The 24,001-nt window shown below is 43.2% G+C and overlaps 1 protein-coding gene across 1 annotated transcript in view; it reads right to left on the bottom strand.

Moving 5' to 3' along the window:
* LOC100337053 (ATP-binding cassette sub-family C member 4) overlaps positions 1 to 24,001 on the bottom strand; it is a 1,051,816-nt gene that overhangs the window by 1,024,514 nt on the left and 3,301 nt on the right. The window contains exon 2 of the mRNA XM_059892301.1: positions 4,444 to 4,577. Within this exon, the coding sequence (XP_059748284.1) occupies positions 4,444 to 4,517 (74 nt within the window). The 5' untranslated portion in view covers positions 4,518 to 4,577. The remainder of the gene's footprint in view (positions 1 to 4,443; positions 4,578 to 24,001) is intronic.

Below are 24,001 nucleotides of genomic sequence, written 5' to 3'. Positions count from 1 at the left end.
TATTTTTTCTCCTTGAGAGCCCAAGTAGATTATTTACCTCTCAAGGTGAGGTAGAAATTGCTAGGCAGTCAGTGTAGGTATGAGACCTCGGTTCCTTTTTTTAATCGCAACCCTCTCAAATAAACATCTCAACCCATTAACCTAAAGCTATACTTGTTGTTCCAGTTTCCAGGCATCCAAAAGAATACCACCTCAGTCTGGTTGGTCATAAAATATCCAGACCCAAGACAGGACAATCATTAACTGCTGTCCAATTTATCAAGAAGAAAAATACCAGATGGACCATTAACTCTTAACCCATACATCTGGTCCTTAAACAGTGGCCTGGGGTCATGAGAAAGAATCACAGGAATGGCAACTCAATGTCTAAAAAAACTGAAAAACTGGGGATCAAAAAAAACATAAAGATGACACACTGTACATAGTGGCCTTCAAACTGATTGGTCAAAGATTACATATGTCAGGGACATGAGCCAGCCAAAAAGGAACAGATCAATACTAATAAAGACATGCTGCTAAGTCACTTCAGTCGTATCCGACTCTGTGTGACCCAGAGATGGCAGCCCACCAGGCTCCCCTGTCCCTGGGATTCTCCAGGCAAGAACACTGGAGTGGGACATGAAATGCTATAATTCTCACCTTTTTGGGCACTTCACCCACTCTGAGTGTCTATGCTGGGGCTTTGTACTTCTCTTTACCTTAAAATAAATCCTGCTTGTTTGCTACCATGAGTGTTTGCCTGCTCATGAAGTTCATTCTTGGGCTCCATGAACAAGAACTCAGATTCCCATTTCAAAGGTATAGGGAGAAATACAAACTCCTTTTATTAATGGAAACTGAAGAGTTCCCAGCTTTGCAAAAAATACCCACTAGGGGGATTATAAGGTAGAACAGAGCTTTGATCATCCATACTTAATTATCCACAGTTAGTGTTATTACTGCAGAAGGCAATGTCAACCCACTCCAGTACTCTTGCCTGGAAAATCCCATGAACGGAGGAGCCTGATAGGCTGCAGTCCATGGGGTCACTAAGAGTCGGACACGACTGGGCAACTTCACTTTCACTTTTCACTTTCATGCATTGGAGAAGGAAATGGCAACCCACTCCAGTGTTCTTGCCTGGAGAATCCCAGGGATGGGGGAGCCTGGTAGGCTGCCGTCTATGGGGTCACACAGAGTTGGACACGACTGAAGTGACTTAGCAGCAGCAGCAGCAGCAGCAGTGTTATTACTATCAAATATCAAACAAACAATTTAAAGAGGTCTCTCAGGGTCACAGTGTCCTAGTCCAAAATTAGAAGTCTTCACCTTCCCATTTCCAAGCACATACACTTTGAAACTCACAAACAGAACATGCTTGGAGAGTTCCTTGCCCTGCTATTGCAGCAAAAATAGAAATGAAGTTTCTCCTCTCCTGAAAGCAAGGGAAGTAAGAAGAACAGTGAACAGTCTAGGGAAGAAACGTGGACAGGCCTGAAAGAATTAATCACTTCTAGTTTTACTTTAACCATTACTAACCTGTAGTGTAACCAGAAGCTAACCTATCACCCCCTAATACTAGGTAAATTACACCCTGCACTTGGTATTTGCTCTCCCTGACCTCTCTTACAGAAAACTACGCTTTACAGGTTTTTGCATTTCAGAAAGACTGCAGGCCAAAAATCCAGAGACAAGCGGACCCCAATTACCAGGCTGCCTGATGCCAGCTGTGACTGTTTTGAAATAATGCAGGAAGAAAAAAAAAAAAAAGCAAAAACTTCATTGTGCTGTGTCTGTTCAGTCATGTCCAACTCTTTGCAAACCCATGGACTATGGTCCATCAGGCTCCTCTGTTCATGGAGTTTTCCAGGCAGGAATGTGTAGTGGGTTTCCATTTCCTACTCTAGGGGATCTTCCTGACCCAGGGATCAAACCCACCTGTCTTGCATCTCCTGCATTGGCAGGCAGATTCTTTACCACTGTGCCACCTTGGAAGCCCAAAAACATCATTACTCTGAACTTTATCATTCAGCCTAAGACCACAAGAGCCAGGCTATATAAAGTCTCTTGGTTCCCCAGGGTGGGGGTACATGGTTCTTTAGGCCTTAGCCTGCTGTGTTCTCCCCTCTGCTGGCTGATTTTTAAAGCCATCTTTCTATTCCCTCCAAACTCTGTCTCCATATTTTTTTTATTTGGCATCAGTAGGCAGAGAAAGCCAAAATTTTGGCTGTAGCACTGCCTGAAGTTAAGGAGACAGTTGCCAACTTTGTTACCATTTAAGGTACCCGTATCCATATTCCTCCCTCTAGGCCCCTCTTTCCTTAAGGGCCACCTAAGGATCCAGAAATGCAGTTACACAAACTGAACACCACAATGGAAAAAAGCATAGGAACTCCCATCCCCCTGGGGTCCCCTAGGTGGTCCCATAAAAAGGAAATATCAGAATATGTAGGAAAGATGAAAAGATTAGGTTCTCAGCACAAAAAATCTAATCATCACCCAAGTGTGATCAAAGCCCAAAGGCTGAGACCCACCTAGTTAATAGTCTCAGCTACTAGACGGAAAACCTGAAGTTTCAGGGACTTCCCTGGTGGGTCAATGGTTAAGAGTCTGAACTTCCACTGCAGGGAGTGTAGGTTCAATCCCTGGTTGGGGAACTAAAATCCCAGCAGGCCCCACAGCGTGGCCTAAGAGAGTGGAAGAAGAGTTTCACCTCTGAGCCCTTTTTCATCTGTGTTTCCTTCCAGCTCAAGGACCTTCAGTGCTTTCAAGAACAAAGGACTCCAGGGCAGGACTATAAGAGTGAAGAAAAAATTGGATTCCATGTTAGATCTGTTACTTTTATTTTAACCTTTGTATTCTATTGATTTTGCTACAAGTTAATCAGGAAAGGGATGTCTATAGCTCAAAGTATACATAATGGCCCCTCAAGTCTTAATGTTAAACTAAAATACCTTTGTTTAGCTCACAGGAAACATCCTGACCCAGACCATCTATGAATGGCTGCAGGACAAAAAATATTAACACACTCAGAGGGGACCAGGAGATATTTGCAATAACTTAGGACCTTTGGGGGTTTCCCAGGTGGCTCAGTGATAAAGAAAACACCTGCCGATGCAGAAGGTGTGGGTTTGATCCCTGGGTAGGGAAGATCCTGTGGAGAAGGAAATGGCAACCCTCACCAGTATTCTTGCCTGGGAAATCACATGGACGGAGGAGCCTGGCAGGCTACAGTCCATGGGGTCACAAAAGAGTCACCCAAAATTTAGCAACTCAATAACAACAAATGGCTTTTCTACTTTACCTCCTCACTTCCCTCCTTTTTGTTCTATAAAAGAAACTAGTGCCAGACCATGGTAAGATGGTTTTCTAGGACATTAATTTGCAGTCTACTCAGACTTCTGACTTTCCAAATAGAGTGACTAACCCTTGCCCAAACAACTCCTCTCCCAATTTACTGGCCTGTCCTGGAGCAAGGAGAAGGAGGTCTAACTAGGTAGCAGGACCACCTGTTTCAAGACCATGCGCCACTTCCCCAAAGGCTAGAAATAAGACCCCACAGGCTTCAGGGACCCCATCCCCAGGGTTGTCCTCAAAGGAGGAAGCAAAAATACTAGCAATTAGGGAAATGCTCAGTCTCTCAGTAGTGTCAGACTCTTTGCGACCCTGTGGACTGTAGCCTTACAGGCTCCCCTGTCCATGGGATTCTCCAGGCAAGAACACTGGAGTGGGTTGCCATTTCCTACTCCAAATTAAGAAAAGGGGCTGGTCAAATACATTCTTCAGTCATGGCTGTGTGTCCCAGGCAAAAGCAAAACGTGTTCAAGAATACTGTTCCCATTCGTTAAATACAAAATAACTGTTATTCACCCACATGAATATTGACCCAACCAAATACCAGGATGTACAGTAACAGGTGTACTGGAAGACAGGGAGAGAGGGAGACATGGTCATAGACACAGGGACGAAGGGGCCGGGTGAAGTTGGAACTCAGCTGTCACCTAAGGAATATGGGAAAAGGTGGGGACATTATTGGAAGGTGACAACACTCCAGGGCACTAATTAGATAAAGGAAGGAGGGTAAACGAGTGCAACTTTAGTTCAGAACTGCGAACTCCGGAGCTCTAACTGGGGAAGCCGGCTAAGGATGGAGTGTGAGGATACAGTACTTCTCCAGTGGGCCCGCTCCCGGGCACTGGAGGCTAGCGGGCCTTCGAGTGGAAAGAGATGTGCCCCAGTCACCAGGTCCCTGGCACCCTCCCCACCTCCATCAGGTTCCCGCCCGCCGCACGCGCCCAGGCGCAGGCAGAAATTACCCCGCCGGTGTGGGAGGGTTCCACCAAAAGCAAGAAACCGGGCAGTAGGAGCGCCAGCGGAAAGCGCTCCTTCATCCTGACCCTCGGTCCAGGGAAAAGCGCCTGCAGCGTTAAGTTCGGCGCGTCTCAGCTCAGGCAGTGCGCTCACCAGAATACCAGGCGTGAGCAGAGGTTCGCGTCCTGCAGCGGGTTGGGCTTCCTCTCCGGGAACACCTGCAACATCTTGCTGGCCGAGGGTGTGGGTGCGGGTCGTGGCCGTCCTTGCAATCGCTGCCGCTGTTCCTGTAGGGCCGGACAGAGACTTTGGAGACCTGGCCGCCTCTCCGGTCTGCTTGGCGTGAACTGAGAACCACCTGCGTCTCTGAGAGTGGAGTGCCAGCTGCCTGTCAGCGCCCTCCCACCAGGTTGCCCGCTACGCGCTCTGCTACAACTGAGGAGTGCCCAGCGCGGGAGCGATGGGAGTGCCCCGCAACCCCCACCCCCAGGCTAGGGAGGACACTGCAAGGAGCCACGCAGGTGGAAGGCAAGGCCATGAGGGCAGCTGATAGAGGTGGGTAAGTGAACTGCCCGCCACACTGGGTCCTCCCAGAAGCCCCAACCTACTCACCTGACTTCAGACTCTAGCAGAGTGCTTGCTGTGAACCCAGGCACCCACCGAGGAGGTGCAGAGGGAGCATAGACTTTGCCACCCACCCCTCCACAGCGCACCTCCCCCCCCCCGCCCCCCGCCCCCGCCCCCCGCCTCCGCCCGCCATCCCCCCTCCCCCCACCTCCCGCCCCCGCCCCGCCGCTGCATCTGGTAAAAGGAGATAGCAGCCCGACCTCTGGGCAAGCTGCCCTCATCAGTACTAAAAAAGGGCACTGTGGGAGAACTGTAGTGGAGCAGCACCTTTCCCAGGGGATGTGCGCCTCCCCACGCCCTTTTCCTCTGCCTGTCTCTTGTTGTAGAAAAGCTTTACTCTCCCAGGCCTCCCCTGAGTCACAAAAGGCCAACTCAGGACTAATGATTAAAAGAATGTGAACATATTATCAAAAAATATTTAAACAGTAGATCAGCCATGTAACAGTCTATAGTTCCTCCCTGAAGAACCTAGTAACAGTGTCTGATGCATATCTTGAGTTGTTTTGCTAAAAACCCCACCAGATGCAGTTAACTGCAAAAACCCTGACCAGCGGGAGCCTAAGGATTGATGATGCTAAACCCTGTGACACTAGCTTTGTTACCAACCAATTAAAGAATAGAGCAGTAGCTGATCACACACCCTGGACTCTCTCCCTCACTGTGCTTTTAAAGAGCCTCCCCTGAAATCCATCAGAGAGTTCAGATTTTTGAGCATGAGCTGCCTGTACTCCTTGCCTTGGCCCTTACAGTAAGTCTTTGTCTGCTCTGAACTACTATGTTTTGGTTTGTTTGGCCTCACTTTGCCTCCAGCTTAGTAACTTGGGTTATATACAATTTATGGCCAAGCATTTGACCTCAAACAACAGCAGGGTTTAACACAGCTTGTTTGTTGAGCTACAAACACCTAAGGAAAGGAAACAGAAGGTTAGAAAAGCTCAAATGATTTTGGAAGATGAAACCACGCAGTTATTGGGAAAGGCTTTTGGCATCTCACATGTTGTATTGTGTGGGGGATCTCTGTGGGTTTTTGCTGCCCTCTTGGATTGGGAAAGGAGAACATGGGGAGAGAGAGGCTGCCTTATGATTTCTTTCATCATGAGCTCAGGGCCTGGCAGAATAAGAGTGACATATGTTCTAGGGCACAGGTCGTATGCTTTTCTGGGGGCCTTACCTCATTTTAACTCTAACAATGCCCTATTCAAGAAAGTAGTATCATCGCTACTTTACAGATAAGAAAAATGAAGCTCAAGGACAGCACTTGTCCAAGGTCTTCAAACAAGTGAATGATGAATCCTAATTTAGACTCAAGTGAGATTCCAGCATGGTCTGTCTCACTGGTGGATGGACAGTGTGTGTGAAAAGTGTTTAGAATATGCTGTTTGAATGAGTGACTTCATAACTGAAAGAATAAGATCTTGCGCTCTCACTCAAATCTTTAGTTCTTTGTGTGGCTGTCTTGCTAGCTCAGCAGCTTCCCTTCCCTTTCACCCTAAATGAAGAAAGATCAAAGTTTGTGGTGCTTATAACAAGATCAGTTTATTATTCTTGGATAATTGCCCATCTACCTTGGCTAAAACATTGTTTATGAATAATGGCTTTTAGCTTCAGCCATTCAAAAATGAGTAAGTGCTACAGAACTGATATACAGGACTTAACAATACAGTACTGCATGCTTTTAATTTTCTGAGAGTACATCTTAAGTGTTCTCAGCATAAAAAATGAAAAAGGGAAAATGGATAAAGTGTGAAGTATTACATTTCACAATATACACATGTATCTAGTCATCAGACTACAACTTAACTATATACAATTTTTGACTCTCAATTATACCTCAATAAAGCTGGAAGGAAAATGGCTTTTGAAGAAGACCTTAATGTATTCAAATATTTTTTAAGTCAAATGTATAAGAATGGCAAAATGTTGATAGTTTTAAATTAATGGACATGATAGGGGTTTACTATGCTATTTTCTTGATGTTTCATGCATGTTTGAAATTTTCTGTTACAAAAAGGAAGACAATGAGAGCTGAAATTTGTAATTTTTCAATTACCTGCTTTCTGATGCTAGTTCTTTCTCAGTTAACACAATCTACAACCTTTATAGTCAGTCCTCACATCTGATTTACAGTTCTCTTTGATGGTCTCTTTGACATTGCCTACATTTTCCAGCCCTAGTTCTACTTCAAAGATAAATTTCTTGCTGAAGATGGACGTTTAGTGACTTCCCTTGTCAGACTGCCCCAGACTGTTGTCTCCAGTCCCCACTACTATCTCAGGATCATAATTAGCCATCTCCAAACTGCTGAATACACTCAGTCCATTCTCTTGTCTTTTTTTAAATTAAGATCTTTTGAAACTTAGCATTTCTTCTGAACATTAACTAATATGCTTTTTAGTAGAGATATTGAGAATCAGTGTTGAATTATACAGAGAAGACTGTATATGAAGCCAGGGACCAGAGATCTTGATGTTTTGCTTGTTATCTAAATTTCTTAGGTGTAAAATGAGAAACCCATATTTCTCCTACTTCCTACACGGTTATTGTAAGCCTCAGAAATTGTGAATACACTTTGTAAAAAACGTTAGGTTTTAAGGCAATATACAAGAAAATGTTTTTTGTTTTTTGTTTTTTTATTATTCATTGAACAAATGAAGGCCTTCTAGGTACATGACCACTAGGCCAGGCACAAGCTTGTAAACATGGGGACGATGTCATAAGACCTCTATCTGCAATTGTTTACTGAGGTTAATGGACCAACTCAATGGATATGAGTTGGAGCAAGTTCTGGGAGATGGTAAAAGACAGGGAAGCCTGGTGTGATGCAGTCCATGGACTCACAAAGAGTTGGACATGACTGAGCGACTGAACAACAACTGATCTTAAATGGTTCAGTACTATAACTAAAAAGACAATAGCAAGTAGAAAGGATATAGAGAAACGGGAACCCTCATACACTGGTAGGAATGTAAAATAGTACAGCCACAAAGGTACCATATAACCCAGGAATACTACTCCTAGTTTTCTACCCAAGATAAATGAAAACCTATGTCTATACAAAAACCTTGATACAAAATCATAGTAGCATTATTCAAAAAAAAAGTCAAAAAGCATACTAGGGGTGTGCGGAACTATGTGTACATCAACTGGTGAGTGGATAAATAAAATGTGATATTACATGCAATGGAATATTATTTGGCAAGATAGACATCCTGATGTATGCTACAACATGGATGAACACTTAAAACATTATGCTGAGTTAGTGAAGGCAAACACTGACTCTAGTGAGGATGATGAGACAACTTCTAAGGAGAGATTCAATCCTGTTGGACTTGATAATTCCTTCCCAAACATATTTCAGGGACACGTGATACAAATTTGTATATGTGCAATCTATAAATTATTAAATGGTCTAAAGGGTTCTGTCAAAAAGCCAAAAAAGCATGTTAAATCTAAAGTAGGTTTACGGTCGTGTCCAACTCTTTGCAACTACATGAACTGTAGCCCACCAGGCTCCTCTGTCCATGGGATTTTCCAGGCAAGAATACTGGAGTGGGTTGCCATTTCCTTCTCCAGATCTTCCCAACCCAGGGACTGAACCCCTGTCTCCTAAGTCTCCTGCATTAGCAAGCAGACTCTTTACCACCAAGCCACCTAGAAAGCCCAGGTATCAGAGTGGTAATATTAATAAAATGTTTCAGTTAAGACAGTGCTGGTCCTCAAGCATTTTTCTACCAAGGCACATAGGAGAGATGACATTCAGAATTTGAATATACTCCAGTGAATATCCACAGTTCTGAATATGGCAACAATGTCTTTGTTACTGCAATTTCTATCAATCTATCCACCTCTGTAAGCTCAAGAGTCAGCCCTCAAATCAAATATGGCCAATCATAATATACCATGTTCTTGTCCAGAGGGTTTGGCACAGAAATAACCTCGTGGCCCATATCAGACTAACTTGCTTTCCTCCTTGAGAATCTTTGTTTCTTTTCCTGAAGTTAAAAAGGGAAAGGCCTCTCTTTCATTTCTAATGAGGGAGTTATAAGGATATGACCAAACACTGCTGGTAGCCATGTGCCCCATTTATGTGAAGATGCCTGAAAGAATAAAGCAGGTACTCAAGGGGAAGTCATACAGTCATGGCTATTTATTAAACACCTACTGTGTGCCAACAACTGTTCCAGGAGCAAGGGATATATAAGTGAACAGGACAAGTGGTGTAACAGAGAGTCTTGGTGGCATCAAGTCTCTGGGGCTCCTGAGGCTAAGGGGATCCCTCATTGGCTGGTGTGACCTGGAGCAGAAGAAGAAGCTGGAGCAGAAACTGTCACTTTCCAGCTCGTGTTCTCTCACATTCATTCAAAATTCAGGCGACTCACTGCTTACCTGCAGCTCTCTGCTGAAGGGCCTTTTTCTGCCTGTGGGAGCACACTGGGGACATAGGCAAGATAAGCCAGAATCCCTGGATTCAGCCCTCAAACAATGATGGATGGGGAGTGGGTAGATAAACAGCCCAGTGCCTTTGCCTGTCAGTTGGAACAATTCTGTCTCCCAGGGTGACCTCGCAGGAAGGAGTCCAGTAACCCTAACAGTAACTGTCTTGTTAACACACTTTTTATTGATTTAATATCATTCTCGGTCTCACTTCTCCACTTCCTACAAATGTTTCCTGGGATCACTTCTAAATTACCTACATTCACTCAAATCCTTGTCTCAGAGTTCATGGGAGGCCTAATTAAGACACCTAACATAAATGTCCTTCTAAGAGCTGAAGAATATGGTCCTTTGCTTACACAATATCCTAACTATAATATAATAATTTATATTTTTAAAACATAAAATCGAGACAATATACGATAATATAATTTATATTTCATAAATTTGTTGAATGAGTTTCAGTTCAGTTCAGTCACTCAGTCATGTCCGACTCTTTGCGAACCCATGAACTGCAGCACACCAGGCCTCCCTGTTCATCACCAAGTCCTGGAGTCTACCCAAACACATGTCCATCGAGTCGGTGATGCCATCCAGCCATCCCATCCTCTGTCATCCTCTTCTCTTCCTGTCCCGAATCCTTCCCGGCATCAGAGTTTTTTCCAATGAGTCAATTCTCTGTATCAGGTGCCCAAAGTACTGGAGTTTCAGCTTCAACATCAGTCCTTCCAATGAACACCCAGGACTGATCTCCTTTAGGGTAGATTGGTTGGATCTCCTTGCAGTCCAAGGGACTCTCAAGAATCTTCTCCAACACCACAGTTCAAAATCATCAATTCTTCGAGGCTCAGCTTTCTTCACAGTCCAACTCTCACATCCATACATGACCACTGGAAAAACCATAGCCTTGACTAGACAGACCTTTGTTGGCAAAGTAACGTCTCTCCTTTACAATATGCTGTCTAGGTTGGTCACAACTTTTCTTCCAAGGAATAAGCGTCTTTTAATTTCATGGCTGCAATCACCATCTGCAGTGATTTTGGAGCCCAAAAAGTAAAGTCTGACACTGTTTCCACTGTTTCCCCATCTATTTCCCATGAAGTGATGGGACCAGATGCCATGATCTTAGTTTTCTCAATGTTGAGCTTCGTTAAACCAATTTTTTCACTCTCCTCTTTCACTTTCATCAAGAGGCTTTTGAGTTCCTCTTCACTTTCTGCCATAAGCATGGTGTCATCTGCATATCTGAGGTTATTGAGATTTCTCCCGGCAATCTTGATTCTAGCTTGTGCTTCTTCCAGCCCAGCGTTTCTCATGATGTACTCTGCATAGAAGTTAAATAAGCAGGGTGACAATATACAGCCTTGACCTACTCCTTTTTCCTATTTGGAACCAGTCTGTTGTTCCATACCCAGTTCAAACAATGAACTCTGCTTTACTGAACACAGGAGCACTACTCACAATAGGATGCTGACCACTTGAAGTATGTCTCCTGAAAACTGAGATGTGCAATAATGGTAAAACACAAAGAGTTTTGAAGACAGTATACAACATTTCCTGATGTCAGTGACGTTTCCAGTGAATACATGGAAAATAATATAATTTTGCACATGTTGGTTTAAACACTAATAAGTGTAAATTTTGTTTTTTTGTGTGTTTGAATATAGGTACTAAATTTTTTTTAATTTCAGATGTGGTTCAATTTATTTTTCACTATAAAATTCTAAATATATAATTCTGAAGAAAGTAGGGAAAACCACTAGATCATTCAGGTATGACCTAAATCAAATCCCTTATGATTATACAGTGGAAGTGAGAAATAGATTTAAGGGCCTAGATCTGATAGATAGAGTGCCTGATGAACTATGGAATGAGGTTCATGACACTGTACAGGAGACAGGGACCAAGACCATCCCCATGGAAAAGAAATGCAAAAAAGCAAAATGGCTGTCTGGGGAGGCCTCACACATAGCTGTGAAAAGAAGAGAAGCAAAAAGCAAAGGAGAAAAGGAAAGATATAAACATCTGAATGCAGAGTTCCAAAGAATAGCGAGAAGAGATAAGAAAGCATTCTTCAGCGATCAATGCAAAGAAATAGAGGAAAACAACAGAATGGGAAAGACTAGGGATCTCTTCAAGAAAATCAGGGATACCAAAGGAACATTTCATGCAAAGATGGGCTCAATAAAGGACAGAAATGATATGGACCTAACAGAAGCAGAAGATATTAAGAAGAGGTTGCAAGAATAAACAGAAGAACTGTACAAAACAGATCTTCACAACCAGATAATCACGATGGTGTGATCACTCACCTAGAGCCAGACATCCTGGAATGTGAAGTCAAGTGGGCCTTAGAAAGCATCACTACAAACAAAGCTAGTGGAGGTGATGGAATTCCAGTTGAGCTATTTCAAATCCTGAAAGATGAGGCTGTGAAAGTGCTGCATTCAATATGCCAGCGAATTTGGAAAACTCAGCAGTGGCCACAGGACTGGAAACGGTCAGTTTTCATTCCAATCCCAAAGAATGCTCAAACTACCGCATAATTACACTCATCTCACACACTAGTAAAGTAATGCTCAAAATTCTCCAAGCCAGGCTTCAGCAATATGTGAACCGTGAACTTCCTGATGTTCAAGCTGGTTTTAGAAAAGGTAGACGAACCAGAGATCAAATTGCCAACATCTGCTGGATCACGGAAAAAGCAAGAGACTTCCAGAAAAGCATCTATTTCTGCTTTATTGACTATGCCAAAGCCTTTGACTATGTGGATCACAATAAACTGTGGAAAATTCTGAAAGAGATGGGAATACCTGACCACCTGATCTGCCTCTTGAGAAATTTGTATGCAGGTCAGGAAGCAACAGTTAGAACTGGACATGGAACAACAGACTGGTTCCAAATAGGAAAAGGAGTTCGTCAAGGCTGTATATTGTCACCCTGTTTATTTAACTTCTCTGCAGAGTACATCATGAGAAACGCTGGACTGGAAGAAAGACAAGCTGGAATCAGGATTGCCGGGAGAAATCTCAATAACCTCAGATATACAGATGACACCACCCTTATGGCAGAAAGTGAAGAGGAACTCAAAAGCCTCTTGATGAAAGTGCAAGTGGAGAGTGAGAAAGTTGGCTTAAAGCTCAACATTCAGAAAACTAAGATCATGGCATCTGGTCCCATCACTTCATGGGAAATAGATGGGGAAACAGTGGAAACAGTGTCAGACTTTCTTTTCTTAGGCTCCAAAATCACTGCAGATGGTGATTGCAGCCATTAAATTAAAAGATGCTTACTCCTTGAAAGGAAAGTTATGACCAACTTAGACAGTATATTAAAAAGCAGAGACATTACTTTGCCAACAAAGGTCCATCTAGTCAAGGCTATGGTTTTTCCTGTGGTCATGTATGGATGTGAGAGTTGGACTGTGAAGAAGACTGAGTGCTGAAGCCTTGATGATTTTGAACTGTGGTGTTGGAGAAGACTCTTGAGAGTCCCTTGGACTGCAAGGAGATCCAACCAGTCCATTCTGAAGGAGATCAGCCCTAGGATTTCTTTGGAAGGAATGACGCTAAAGCTGAAACTCCAGTACTTTGGCCACCTCATGCAAAGAGTTGACTCATTGGAAAAGACTCTGATGTTGGTAGAGATTGGGGGCAAGAGGAGAAGGGGACTACAGAGGATGAGATGGCTGGATGGCATCACTGACTCGATGGATGTGAGTCTGAGTGAACTCTGGGAGTTGGTGATGGACAGGGAGGCCTGGCGTGCTGCAATTCATGGGGTCGCAAAGAGTCGGACAGGACTGAGCGACTGATGTGATCTGATCTGATGTATATATTAAGGTTTTAACAACAAAATGAGGGTACCAACATTAGATAAGAAGCAACTGGGAAGGGTAACTCGCCTTGGGTCCCAACATAGTAGCTCTAGTCAGAAAGTCTCAGGTCAAACTTCATCAAAGGAGCTGTTATGTAATGATACATTTAACCCCATGTTTGGGCTTCCCTGGTGGCTCAGAGGTTAAAGCATCTTTTTGCAATGCAGGAGACCTGGGTTCGATCTCTGGGTCAGGAAGATCCCCTGGAGAAGGAAATGGCAACCCACTCCAGTATTCTTGCCTGGAGAATGCCATGGACGGAGGAGCCTGGTGGGCTACAATCCACGGGGTCACAAAGAGTTGGACACGACTGAGCGACTTCACTTTCACTTTCTATGTATCCATACACAGTTCAGAATCCAACAAGGTAGTATAGCTTGCTTGTATCCCACAAGAGATGCCACTCTTTCTAAAATCATACCAAATTCTGGACCAAAAGTTTGCATCCCTCTCACCAACAATGATGTGTGTATATGTACATGTCACTTAGCATTTTTCAGCAGTCATGAAACTCAGGTCTTCACATGTTAATCAAAATAGCCACGGAGGCTATTTCTACCACACCTCTGTATGTCCTACAGGACTGTAACCATTACTCTGCTATCCTAAAACCACTGTTCTTATTTCACATTTAGAATTTCATCCTTCAGCTATCAAGCATTGCCACCCATCTCTGCCCATCAGTCTACTTGGTCAGTTTTCAGAAAACAGCCATCTCTGCTTATAATGGCACTTATTGGTAGATTCATTTGAGTGTTTTAATACATTTTCCTTAAAATAAATGAATAGAAGATGGATAAGATTTACATGATGATATTACCAACCATGCAATTAACACAAGATGGACAGAGCATGAAGTAGAAGAAAGGAGGTTCCTGTTCAGTCTGGTTTGGATGCTCATGGGAAGTAAGCCTGTTGATTATATGTTTAACTTTGAAGGGAAACAAACAGTTTGTTTCTGTTTTTGTTGTTATTGTTGTTGTTGTTTGTTTGTTTTAATCCATGGACTGCCGATAGCACATTTAATCATATTTGACAAAATTTGGAAGTGACCAAGATGATAGCCAGTAAGTAAATGGAGAAATAAACTGATCTATCTAGATATGGACTATTATTCCACACTAAAAAGAAACGAGCTGTGAAGTCAGAAAACCAATAGGAGGAAACTTAAATGCTATTACCAAGTGAAGGAAGCCCTTTTGATACAGCCATGTGGTGTATGTATTTCTTTCTGTATGACATCGTCAATAGGTGAAACTGTGGAGACAATGGAAAGATCCATAGTTGTCAGCAGGGGGTGGTGGGGCTGAGAGATGAATACGTGGAAGACAGAGGATCCTTCTTCCTCTGGGACAAAGAAAATGTTCTATATAATACCAAAATTATGGTAATGTCATTGTACATTTGTCCCACCTCATAGAATGCACAACACCAAGAGTGAACCCTAATGTAAACCACGGTGTTTGGGGGACATTGACGAGTCAGCGTAGATTCACTAGAGGTAGCCGATCTCTCAGTCTGGTGGGGGACGCTGGTAATCGGTGGCTGTGGCATGTGGGGACACGGATTAGGGGAAAACTCTGCACAGCCCCTCAAAGAAAAGAACACACAAAAGAAGGAAAAGCGAAAAAACAATCTATGAAATGCTGGTAACATATTGGTGAAGTTTATATATCTAAAATGTGAAGTGTTACATTATAGGATATGAAGAAGAAATTTTTTTAAGTCATAGACTGAGGGTCTATATTAACAAAATATCCCCCCATCGACCCCTTAGAGAATTTCATGGGCTTGTACAAGAGCTGATTACAGCCACAGCTTTCTTCAACACAATCAAGAAAACTAGAGGGCCAAACTTAACCTTGCTCTTCTCAATTTTTAAAAAGAATTTATAAAACACTACCAAAATTATCCTCATAATCTCCTTTCCGTCCCTTGCAAATCATCCTCTGTGGGCCATTTCTCCTTCATCAAACTCTATTTCTGGGTTTATTAAATGTGACTTTCCATTGAGCTAGGAGAAACAGAAGTTGAGCTAAGAAATACACTTATAAGATTAATTTGCAGATTTCCCTAGTGGCACAGTGGATAGAAATCTGCTTGCCAGTGCAGAGGACAGAGGTTCAGTACACAGACTGGGAAAATTGTACATGCCGACAAGCAACCAAGTCCCTGCACCACAACCACTAAGCCCTCACTCTTGAGCCTGTGAGCCACAACTGCTGAGCCTGGGTAGTGCAACAACTGAAGTCCACACGCCTACAGCCTGTGCTGCCCAGCAAGAAAAGCAACAAGAAGAACCCCTGCAATGAGAAGCCTACACAAGGCAACAAAGAGTAGCCCCCGATGCCTGCAAGCAGAAGAGAGCCAGCACAAAGCAACAAAGGCCCACCGTGGCCAAAAGTTAATGAACAAACAAAGTTTGGCTTTCAATTCGCTAGCAGTGCTTGACTATTAATATTTAGTCTCTGTTTTGGATATGCATAGATGTCTTATAGAACACTCAGGCCTTTAAAACCTGAAGAACTCTTTCTCTACATAAAGAAATTTAGGATTCTTTTTTGTTTTCCAAAAACAGACTACCGTTCATTCTGCTTAGACAGTCTACTTGCAACTGCACTCTCAGGGAAGCTGTAGGTACAAAAGTAGTAAATTGCATCTAAATGAAATGTGTGTGTCCTACCTTCACAGAGCTTACAGCGTGTACTGGGTCTGCAATTCCCATCCTTGGAGTCATGCTTTGTCCAAAGGGTTTCATTATAACATGGACAACAGAAATGAAGTCCATTATGTCTTCATATTAACACAAAACTTGTTGACTTTTTTGCTTGGCTTTTTTCTAAAATGTGTTACTGATGTACCTCCATTCTTAGAGTATGCAGAAGATAACAATCATTATTGATTATTTGGTATCCTTACCATCATAATGTATTGTGCCATTTGGAACAATATTCTAACAGCCTAATGTAGCACAGGTATAAGATTTATGGATTTACTTATTTACATTAGGTGCTGTTGTTGTTCGTTGGCTAAGTCCTGTTTGACTCCTTGTGACCCCATGGACTGCAGCACCCCAGGCTTTCCTGTCCTTCACTATCTGCTGCATTTTGCTCAAACTCATGTCCATTGAGCAGTGACGTCATCCAACCATCTCATCCTCTGTCACCATCTTCTCCTCCTGCCCTGAATCCTTCCCAGCATCAGGGTCTTTTCCAGTGAGTCGGCTCTTCAATCAGGTGGCCAAGGTATTAGATCTTCAGCTTCAGCATCAGTCCTCCCAGTGAATATTCAGGGTTGATTTCCTTTATGATTGACTAGTTTGATCTCCTTGCAGTCCAATGGAGTCTCACGAGTCTTCTCCAACACCACAATTGGAAAGCATCAATTCTTCAGTGTTCAGCCTTCTGTATGGTCCAAACTCACTTAAACTCATGACTCCTGGAAAAACTAGCTTCGACCATACAGACCTTTGTGGGCAAAGTGACATCTCTGCTTTTTAGTACACTGTCTAGGTTTTTCAATGTATATACATACACATAATAGCAACCATTTATCCTTTAACACTTTCATGTCTGTACATTTCTCCTCTGCTTCTCTGCCAGCACTTTACTTTTTACTACTTTTAAGATGCTCTGTAAGTTAAGAATGATTAGGTTTTAAATAAGGATCTGAGGGCCTCTACTAGTTTGGACACATGATTTAGGCAACTTAGATGCCTCTTCTCCTCAGCTGTCTTCTGTAAGACTGAACTTTCCCAAAGAATGACAGCTGAAGACATGAATGTTTCTGTCAGAAGGTGCTTTGGTTTGCTAATGTCTTTATACCTGTTCCTAAACGATTAGTAAAATTTCCCTCTCTTTTTAACATGAGATATTTCAAGAATGCTAAAAAGAAAAAAATTTTAAGTCCTAACTAATACTGGATACTGTGGGTTGACCAATTTGTGGTTGCTTTGGTTCAGTCTCTAAGCCATGTCTGGCTCATTGTGACCCCACGGACTGCACCACTCCAGGTCCTCTGTCCTCCATTAGCTCCAGGAGTTTGCTCAAGTTCACGGCCACTGAGTCGGTGATGGTGCCTGACCATCTCATCCTCAGCTACTCCATTCTCCTTTGGCCTGCAATCTTTCTAAGCATCAGGGTCTGGGAAAGTGAGTTAGCTTTTCCTATCAGGTGGCCAAAGTATTAAAGCTTCAGCTTCAGCATCAGTCCTTCCAGTGAATATAAAGGGTTGATAATCTCAGGATTGACTGGTCTGACATCCTTGCAGTCCAACAAACTGTCAAGAGTCTTCTCCAGCAAAGCATCAGTTCTTCGGCGCTCACCTTCCTTATGGTTCAGCTTTTATGGTAGCGTGATCCACATGTGGGTTTTGAAACTTGAAATGCATTCAGGTCCAAATGAGATGTCTTGTATGTGTAAAAGACACAGTGGATTTCAAAGACAGTATAAAATACTTGTTAGTCTCACTAATAATACTTTATATTTGATTACGTGCTTAAGTAATATTATTTGGACACGAAGGTTTAAAAACATCTTCCTAATATCAATTCCACTAGTTCCTTTTTCCTTTTTAACATGGTTATTATAAAATTTAAAATTAGACATGGGTTTCACTTTATAGCTCTGTGGACAGAAGATGGGACGGTAACTCTAAATAAGAAGCAAGTGGGAAAGGGTGGCTGGCCTTTGGCCCAAAGATGACGGTTTCAGTCAGAAAGCCTGAGGTGCCACCTCTTCAAAGGAGCTGTTCTGTAACAATACATTTAACCACATGTTATGTATCCATACACAGTTCAGAATCCAACAAGGAAGTATAGCTTGCTTGTATCCCACAAGAGATGCCACTCTCTCTAGATTCATACCAAATTTCTGGACCAAAAGTTTGCACCCCTCTCACCAACAATGATATGTGTATATGCACATCACTTACCATTTTTCAGCAGTCATGAAACTTAAGTCTTCACTTGTTAATCAAAACAGCCAGGGAGGCTATTTCTACCACACCACTGTATGTCCTACAAGACTGTAACCGTTACTCTGCTATCCCGAAACCACTTTTCTTATCTCACATTTAGAAATTCATCCTTCAGCTATCAAGCATTGCCACCCATCTCTGCCCATCAATCTACTTGGTCAGTTTCCAGAAAACAGCCATCTCTGCTTACAATGGCACTTATTGGTAGATTCATTTGAGTGTTTTAATACGTTTTCCTGGTTTTCTTAAAATAAATGAATAGAAAATGGATACAATTAACATGATATTACTGACCATGCAATTAACACAAGATGAACAGAGCATGGAAGTAGAAGAAAGGAGGTTGCTGTTCAGTCTAGTTTGGATGCTCATGGGAAGTAAGTCCATTGATTATATGTTTAATTTTGAAGGGAAATAAATAGTTTCTTTTTAGTTAATGGAATAGCTATAGTACATTTAAATAAGTTATTATTGGTGTTCCTTAGTAAGTCATATCCAGCTCTTTTGTGACTCTATGAACTTCAAACTACCAGCCTCCTCTGTCCATGGGATTTTTAAGGCAAGGATACTGGAGTGGGTTGCCATTTCACCCTCCAACATTTAATCATATTTCACAATATTTGGAATTCACCAAGTGATCTTCAATAAATGAATGGAGAAATAAATTGGTCCATCCAGATATGGAATATTATTCAGCACTAAAAAGTAATAAGCTACCAAGTTAAGACATCACATGCAAGAAACTTAAATGCTTATCACTAAGAGAAAGAAGCCAGTCTGAGAAGGCTACATAGTGTGTAAGTCTCACTACATTATATCGTCACACAGGCAAAACCGGGAAGACAATGAAGAGATTAATAGTTGCTAGCAGGTGGTGGAAAGGGTGAGGGATGAATAGGTGGAGCACAGAGGATTTTTAAGGAGTAAGAAAATACTATATATGATACCAAAATGATGGATGTGTCATTGTACATTTGTCCAACCTCATAGAATGTACACCACCAAGAGTGAACCCTAAGGTAAACCATGGAGCTTGGCAGACATGATGTGTCAGTGTAGATTCATTAGATGTTGCCAACATATCACTCTGGTAGGGAATGCTGGTAATTGGCAGATGTGAGGCATGGGGATATGAGTTAGGGCAAATCTCTGTACATACCCTTCAAAAGACAAAAAGGAAGAAAGGGAGAAAAAGGGAGAAAAAAATCTATGAAATTCTGGCAACATATCAGTGAATTTTATATATCCAAAATATGGAATGTTACAAAACAGGAAATGGAGACAGGTTTTTTTTAAGTTATAGACTGAGGGTCTATATTAACAAAGTATCCCCCCATCGACCCCTTAGAGAATTTCACAGGTTTATACACCATCTAATTGATGTTCAAGCTGGTTTTAGAAAAGGTAGAGGAACCAGAGATCAAATTGCCAACATTTGCTGGATCATGGAAAAAGCAAGAGAGTTCCAGAAAAACATCTATTTCTGCTTTATTGACTATGAGAAAGCCTTTGACTGTGTGGATCACAATAAATTGTGGAAAATTCTTCAAGAGATGGGAATACAAGACCACATGACCTGCCTCTTGAGAAACCTATATGCAGGTCAGGAAGCAACAGTCAAAACTGGACATGGAACAACAGACTGGTTCCAAATAGGAAAAGGAGTACATCAAGGCTCCCTGATATATTGTCACCCTGCTTATTTAACTTCTATGCAGAGTACATCATGAGAAACGCTGGGCTGGAAGAAGCACAAGCTGGAATCAAGATTGCCGGGAGAAATCTCAATAACCTTACATATGCAGATGACACCACCCTTATGGCAGAAAGTGAAGAGGAACTAAAAAGCCTCTTGATGAAAGTGAAAGTGGAGAGTGGAAAAAGTTGGCTTAAAGCTCAACACTGAGAAAACTAAGATCATGGCATCTGGTCCCATCACTTCATGGGAAATAGATGGGGAAACAGTGGAAACAGTGTCAGACTTTATTTTGTGGGGCTCCAAAATTACTGCAGATGGTGACTGAAGCCATGAAATTAAAAGACACTTACTCCTTGGAAGAAAAGTTATGACCAACCTAGATAGCATATTGAAAAGCAGAGACATTACTTTGCCAACAAAGGTCCATCTAGTCAAGGCTATGGTTTTTCCAGTGTCATATATGGATGTGAGAGTTGGATGGTGAACAAAGCTGAGAGCCGAAGAACTGATGCTTTTGAACTGTGGTGTTGGAGAAGATTCTTGAGAGTCCCTTGGACTGCAAGGAGATCCAACCAGTCCATCCTAAAGGAGATCAGTCCTGGGTGTTCATTGGAAGGACTGATGTTGAAGCTGAAACTCCAATACTTTGACCACCTGATGCAAAGAACTGACTCATTTGAAAAGATCCTGATGCTGGGAAAGATTGAGCACAGGAGGAGAAGGGGACTACAGAGGATGAGATGGCTGGATGGCATCACCAACTCTATGGACATGGGTTTGGGTAGACTCCAGGTGTTGGTGATGGACAGGGAGGCCTGGCATGCTGCAGCTCATGGGGTCACAAAGAGTTGGACATGACTGTGCAACTAAACTGAACTGAAAAAATTCTAAAAAGTACTCCAGTGAAGGAGGCACCAACAGCTGTTTTCCAAGTTTTTAGAATAAAGATTTCCAAGTCATGACATAGAAATTACTGAGCAGCAACCAGTTGTTTGACTGTTATTCCTATATAAAGGCTGTGTTAATCCTATAATCCCACATATAATCCTATATAAGGGCTGGTCCCTGACAGCTCAGCTGGTAAAGAATCCGCCTGCAATGCAGGTGACCCTAGTTCAATTCCTGGGTCGGGAAGATATGCTGGAGAAGGGATAGACCACCCACTCCAGTATTGCTGGGATTCCCCTGTGGCTCAGCTGCTAAAGTAATCCACCTGCAATGCAAGAGACCTGGATTTGATCCCTGGGTTGGGAAGATCCCTTGGAGAAGGGAAAGGCCACCCACTTCAGTATTCTGGCCTGGAGAATTCCATGGACTGTATAGTCCGTGAAGTCACAGAGTCGGACATGACTGAGCGATTTTCACTTTTCTGGGGAGGCATAGGAGCCCTGAGACTGTCTGGAAGACATCCTGGAAGAAGACACAGCAAGTACAGGGGTCCTGGGCCAGAACATGCTGGGCTAAAGCGCCTTCCTGCATTCACAGCTTGGGGGCAGGTGGCTGCTACTGCTGCTGCTGCTAAATCACTTCAGTTGTGTCCGACTCTGTACAACCCCATAGACGGCAGCACTCCAGGCTCCACCATCCGTGGGATTCTCCAGGCAAGAACACTGGAGTGGGTTGCCATTTCCTTCTCCAATGGGTGAAAGTGAAAAGTGAAAGTGAAGTCGCTCAGTCGTGTAGGACTCTCCGCGACCCCATGGACTGCAGCCCACCAGGCTCCTCCATCCATGGGATTCTCCAGGCAAGAGCACTGGAGTGGGGTGCCAGTGGGAGGACTCATAAATGGTCAAGTGCTCCCACGGAGGGCATGGGCGCCCCCTGGAGGAGCGGGAGGGAACAGCAGGGCCACCTTCCTTCTGGATCCTGCACACTGCTCCTGGCTCTGGGACAGAGGAACCAGTGTGCAGACAGATGGGGTGAGAAAGGACCCCACAGAGCCTGCACAGCCAGACACCGAGTGGGGATGGAGCCGGAAAGGCTGAGGGGGGCAGACGGCAAGGAAGCCTGTTCTCTGTCTGAGGACCTGGAGCTGCTCCCTGAATGTGAAGAGGGGTCTGAGACCAGCTGGAGCAGGAGAGTGAGCTGTGTAGACAACAGCATGGGAGTCTGATCAGGACAGACCCAAAGACTTGATAATGCAGGAGGCGGGGGTCTGGGATGTGGGGCTGAACCAGGACAGGATTCACAGCTGGACACAGGTGAGACAGCATCAGTTCACTCAAGGCCCCTCACCTTCTGTGGGTAACAGAACCCATTTAGTATTCACAGCATAAATTGTAAAACTCACAAACCTTAATGACCTTCCTTCATGACTGAAGGAGTCTGTTCATTGTAAGTAGAAGTGTGATTCGTTCACTTTTAATACAGAACCCTCCACATGACTCAGCTTCCACATGACTACCATCTCTCACAGCATATTGTTCCATCCAATTCTCTAGCTTGAGAACACTCTCCAGTTGCTGCTGAGTGATTTCCTAAATTTCTTTCATGCTCTCTGCTTTTGCTTTAAATCACCCTAGAGAATGTGGTTCTGATTAGCAAACAACTGTCTTAAGCCTGCTTCTCTCAAGTATATATCCAAAGTGGTACACCCAAAATATTTGAGAGGATTTTGAAAATATCTCCTCTGTTCAAAAAAAGAACTCAGGAGAACGTCTGTGATCAGCACACTGTACTCTACACCAATTGCCTTCCCCTGTGACATGGATGCAACAGCCAGTAGCATCTGTTCCTGCCCTGATGGGGAACTTGTGCAGATGCTCACAAGATGGGATGACACAAATTTGTGAGTTCAAGGTAGGGTCCTGGGAATAAAGATGCTGAGATACTCACGATGCCAGGAGGGTGGGGGTAGGGAATTGCTGTCACAGCACTAGCTCCTGTCACTGAACTCATGACAAGACACAGGCACTTCTCTAATGAAAAATTCATCAAGTCATGAAAAGGAGAAGGTGGGAGGAGAGATCAGAGAGCTGGAGGCCACACCATGTGTCATCTGCCCTGTACTCTCATGTTCTCAAAGATTCACTGCTACTATGCAGGTTTGTATAAGTGTTACAATATATATAACACGAAATATACCATTTTAACAATTTTAAGCATACAGCCCAGTGGCACTAAGTACATTCACACAGTTGTGCAGACATCAGCACCATCCATCTCCACAACTCTTTCATCACCCCAACACTCAGCACATTTTACACTCAGGCAGGTCCCACCAAACACTAATGACCCCAGTTTAGTGGATGTGGAATCCCAGCTCCTCATGTCCAGAGCTCAGATCTCCTCACACTTCTCCCTCTCACACACTGGACTCTGCTGAAATCTCTTCACTTGGCTATTTCTCAGATTCACTTGACACTTTAACCATCAGTTCCTTAGAATTTGATGGCAGGGACTTTAAAGAGTTAATCATTACCCTTAATTATACTGGACCTAATTTAATCTGACTGGTGTGCTTAGATGAAGCAGAGACTAAGACACAAGGACAGAGACACAGGACTACAAATCAATGACGGTGGAACACACCCTCCCACCATGCACAAAAATAAACTCAAAATGGCTTAACAACTTAATCGTAAGACATGACACCATAAAACTACTAGAAGAGATTAGAGGCAAACATTCTCTGACATAAACTATACCAATGTTTTCTTGGGTCAGTCTCCTAAGGCAATAGAAATATAAGCAAAAATATACAAAAAGGGCTTTCCTGGTGTCTCACTGGTAAAGAACCCGTGTGCCAATGCAGGAAACATGGTTTCGATCCCTGGTCCAGGAGGGTCCCACATGCCATGGAGCAACTCAGTCCATGGACCACAACTACCAGGCCTGTGCTCTGGGGCCCAGAAGCCTCAACTACTGGCCCCACACACCCTAGAGCTGGTGCACTGCTCAAGAGGAGCCACTGAAATGAGAAGCCCACACTGCAACTAGAGAGAAGCCCCTGCTCATCACAACTAGAGAGAAAGCCCCACCAACAAAGAGCCAGCACAGCCATAAACAAATAATTATTTTTAATAAAAAAAAAAGTAAACAAATAGGACCTAATCAAATTTACAAGCTTTTGCACAGTAAAGGAAACCATAAACACA

This window comes from Bos taurus, chromosome 12, assembly GCF_002263795.3.
Source record: "Bos taurus isolate L1 Dominette 01449 registration number 42190680 breed Hereford chromosome 12, ARS-UCD2.0, whole genome shotgun sequence".
NCBI lineage: Eukaryota > Metazoa > Chordata > Mammalia > Artiodactyla > Bovidae > Bos > Bos taurus.
Note: the sequence above shows the minus strand (reverse complement) of the source record. Positions and strands in the feature narration are given on the sequence as shown.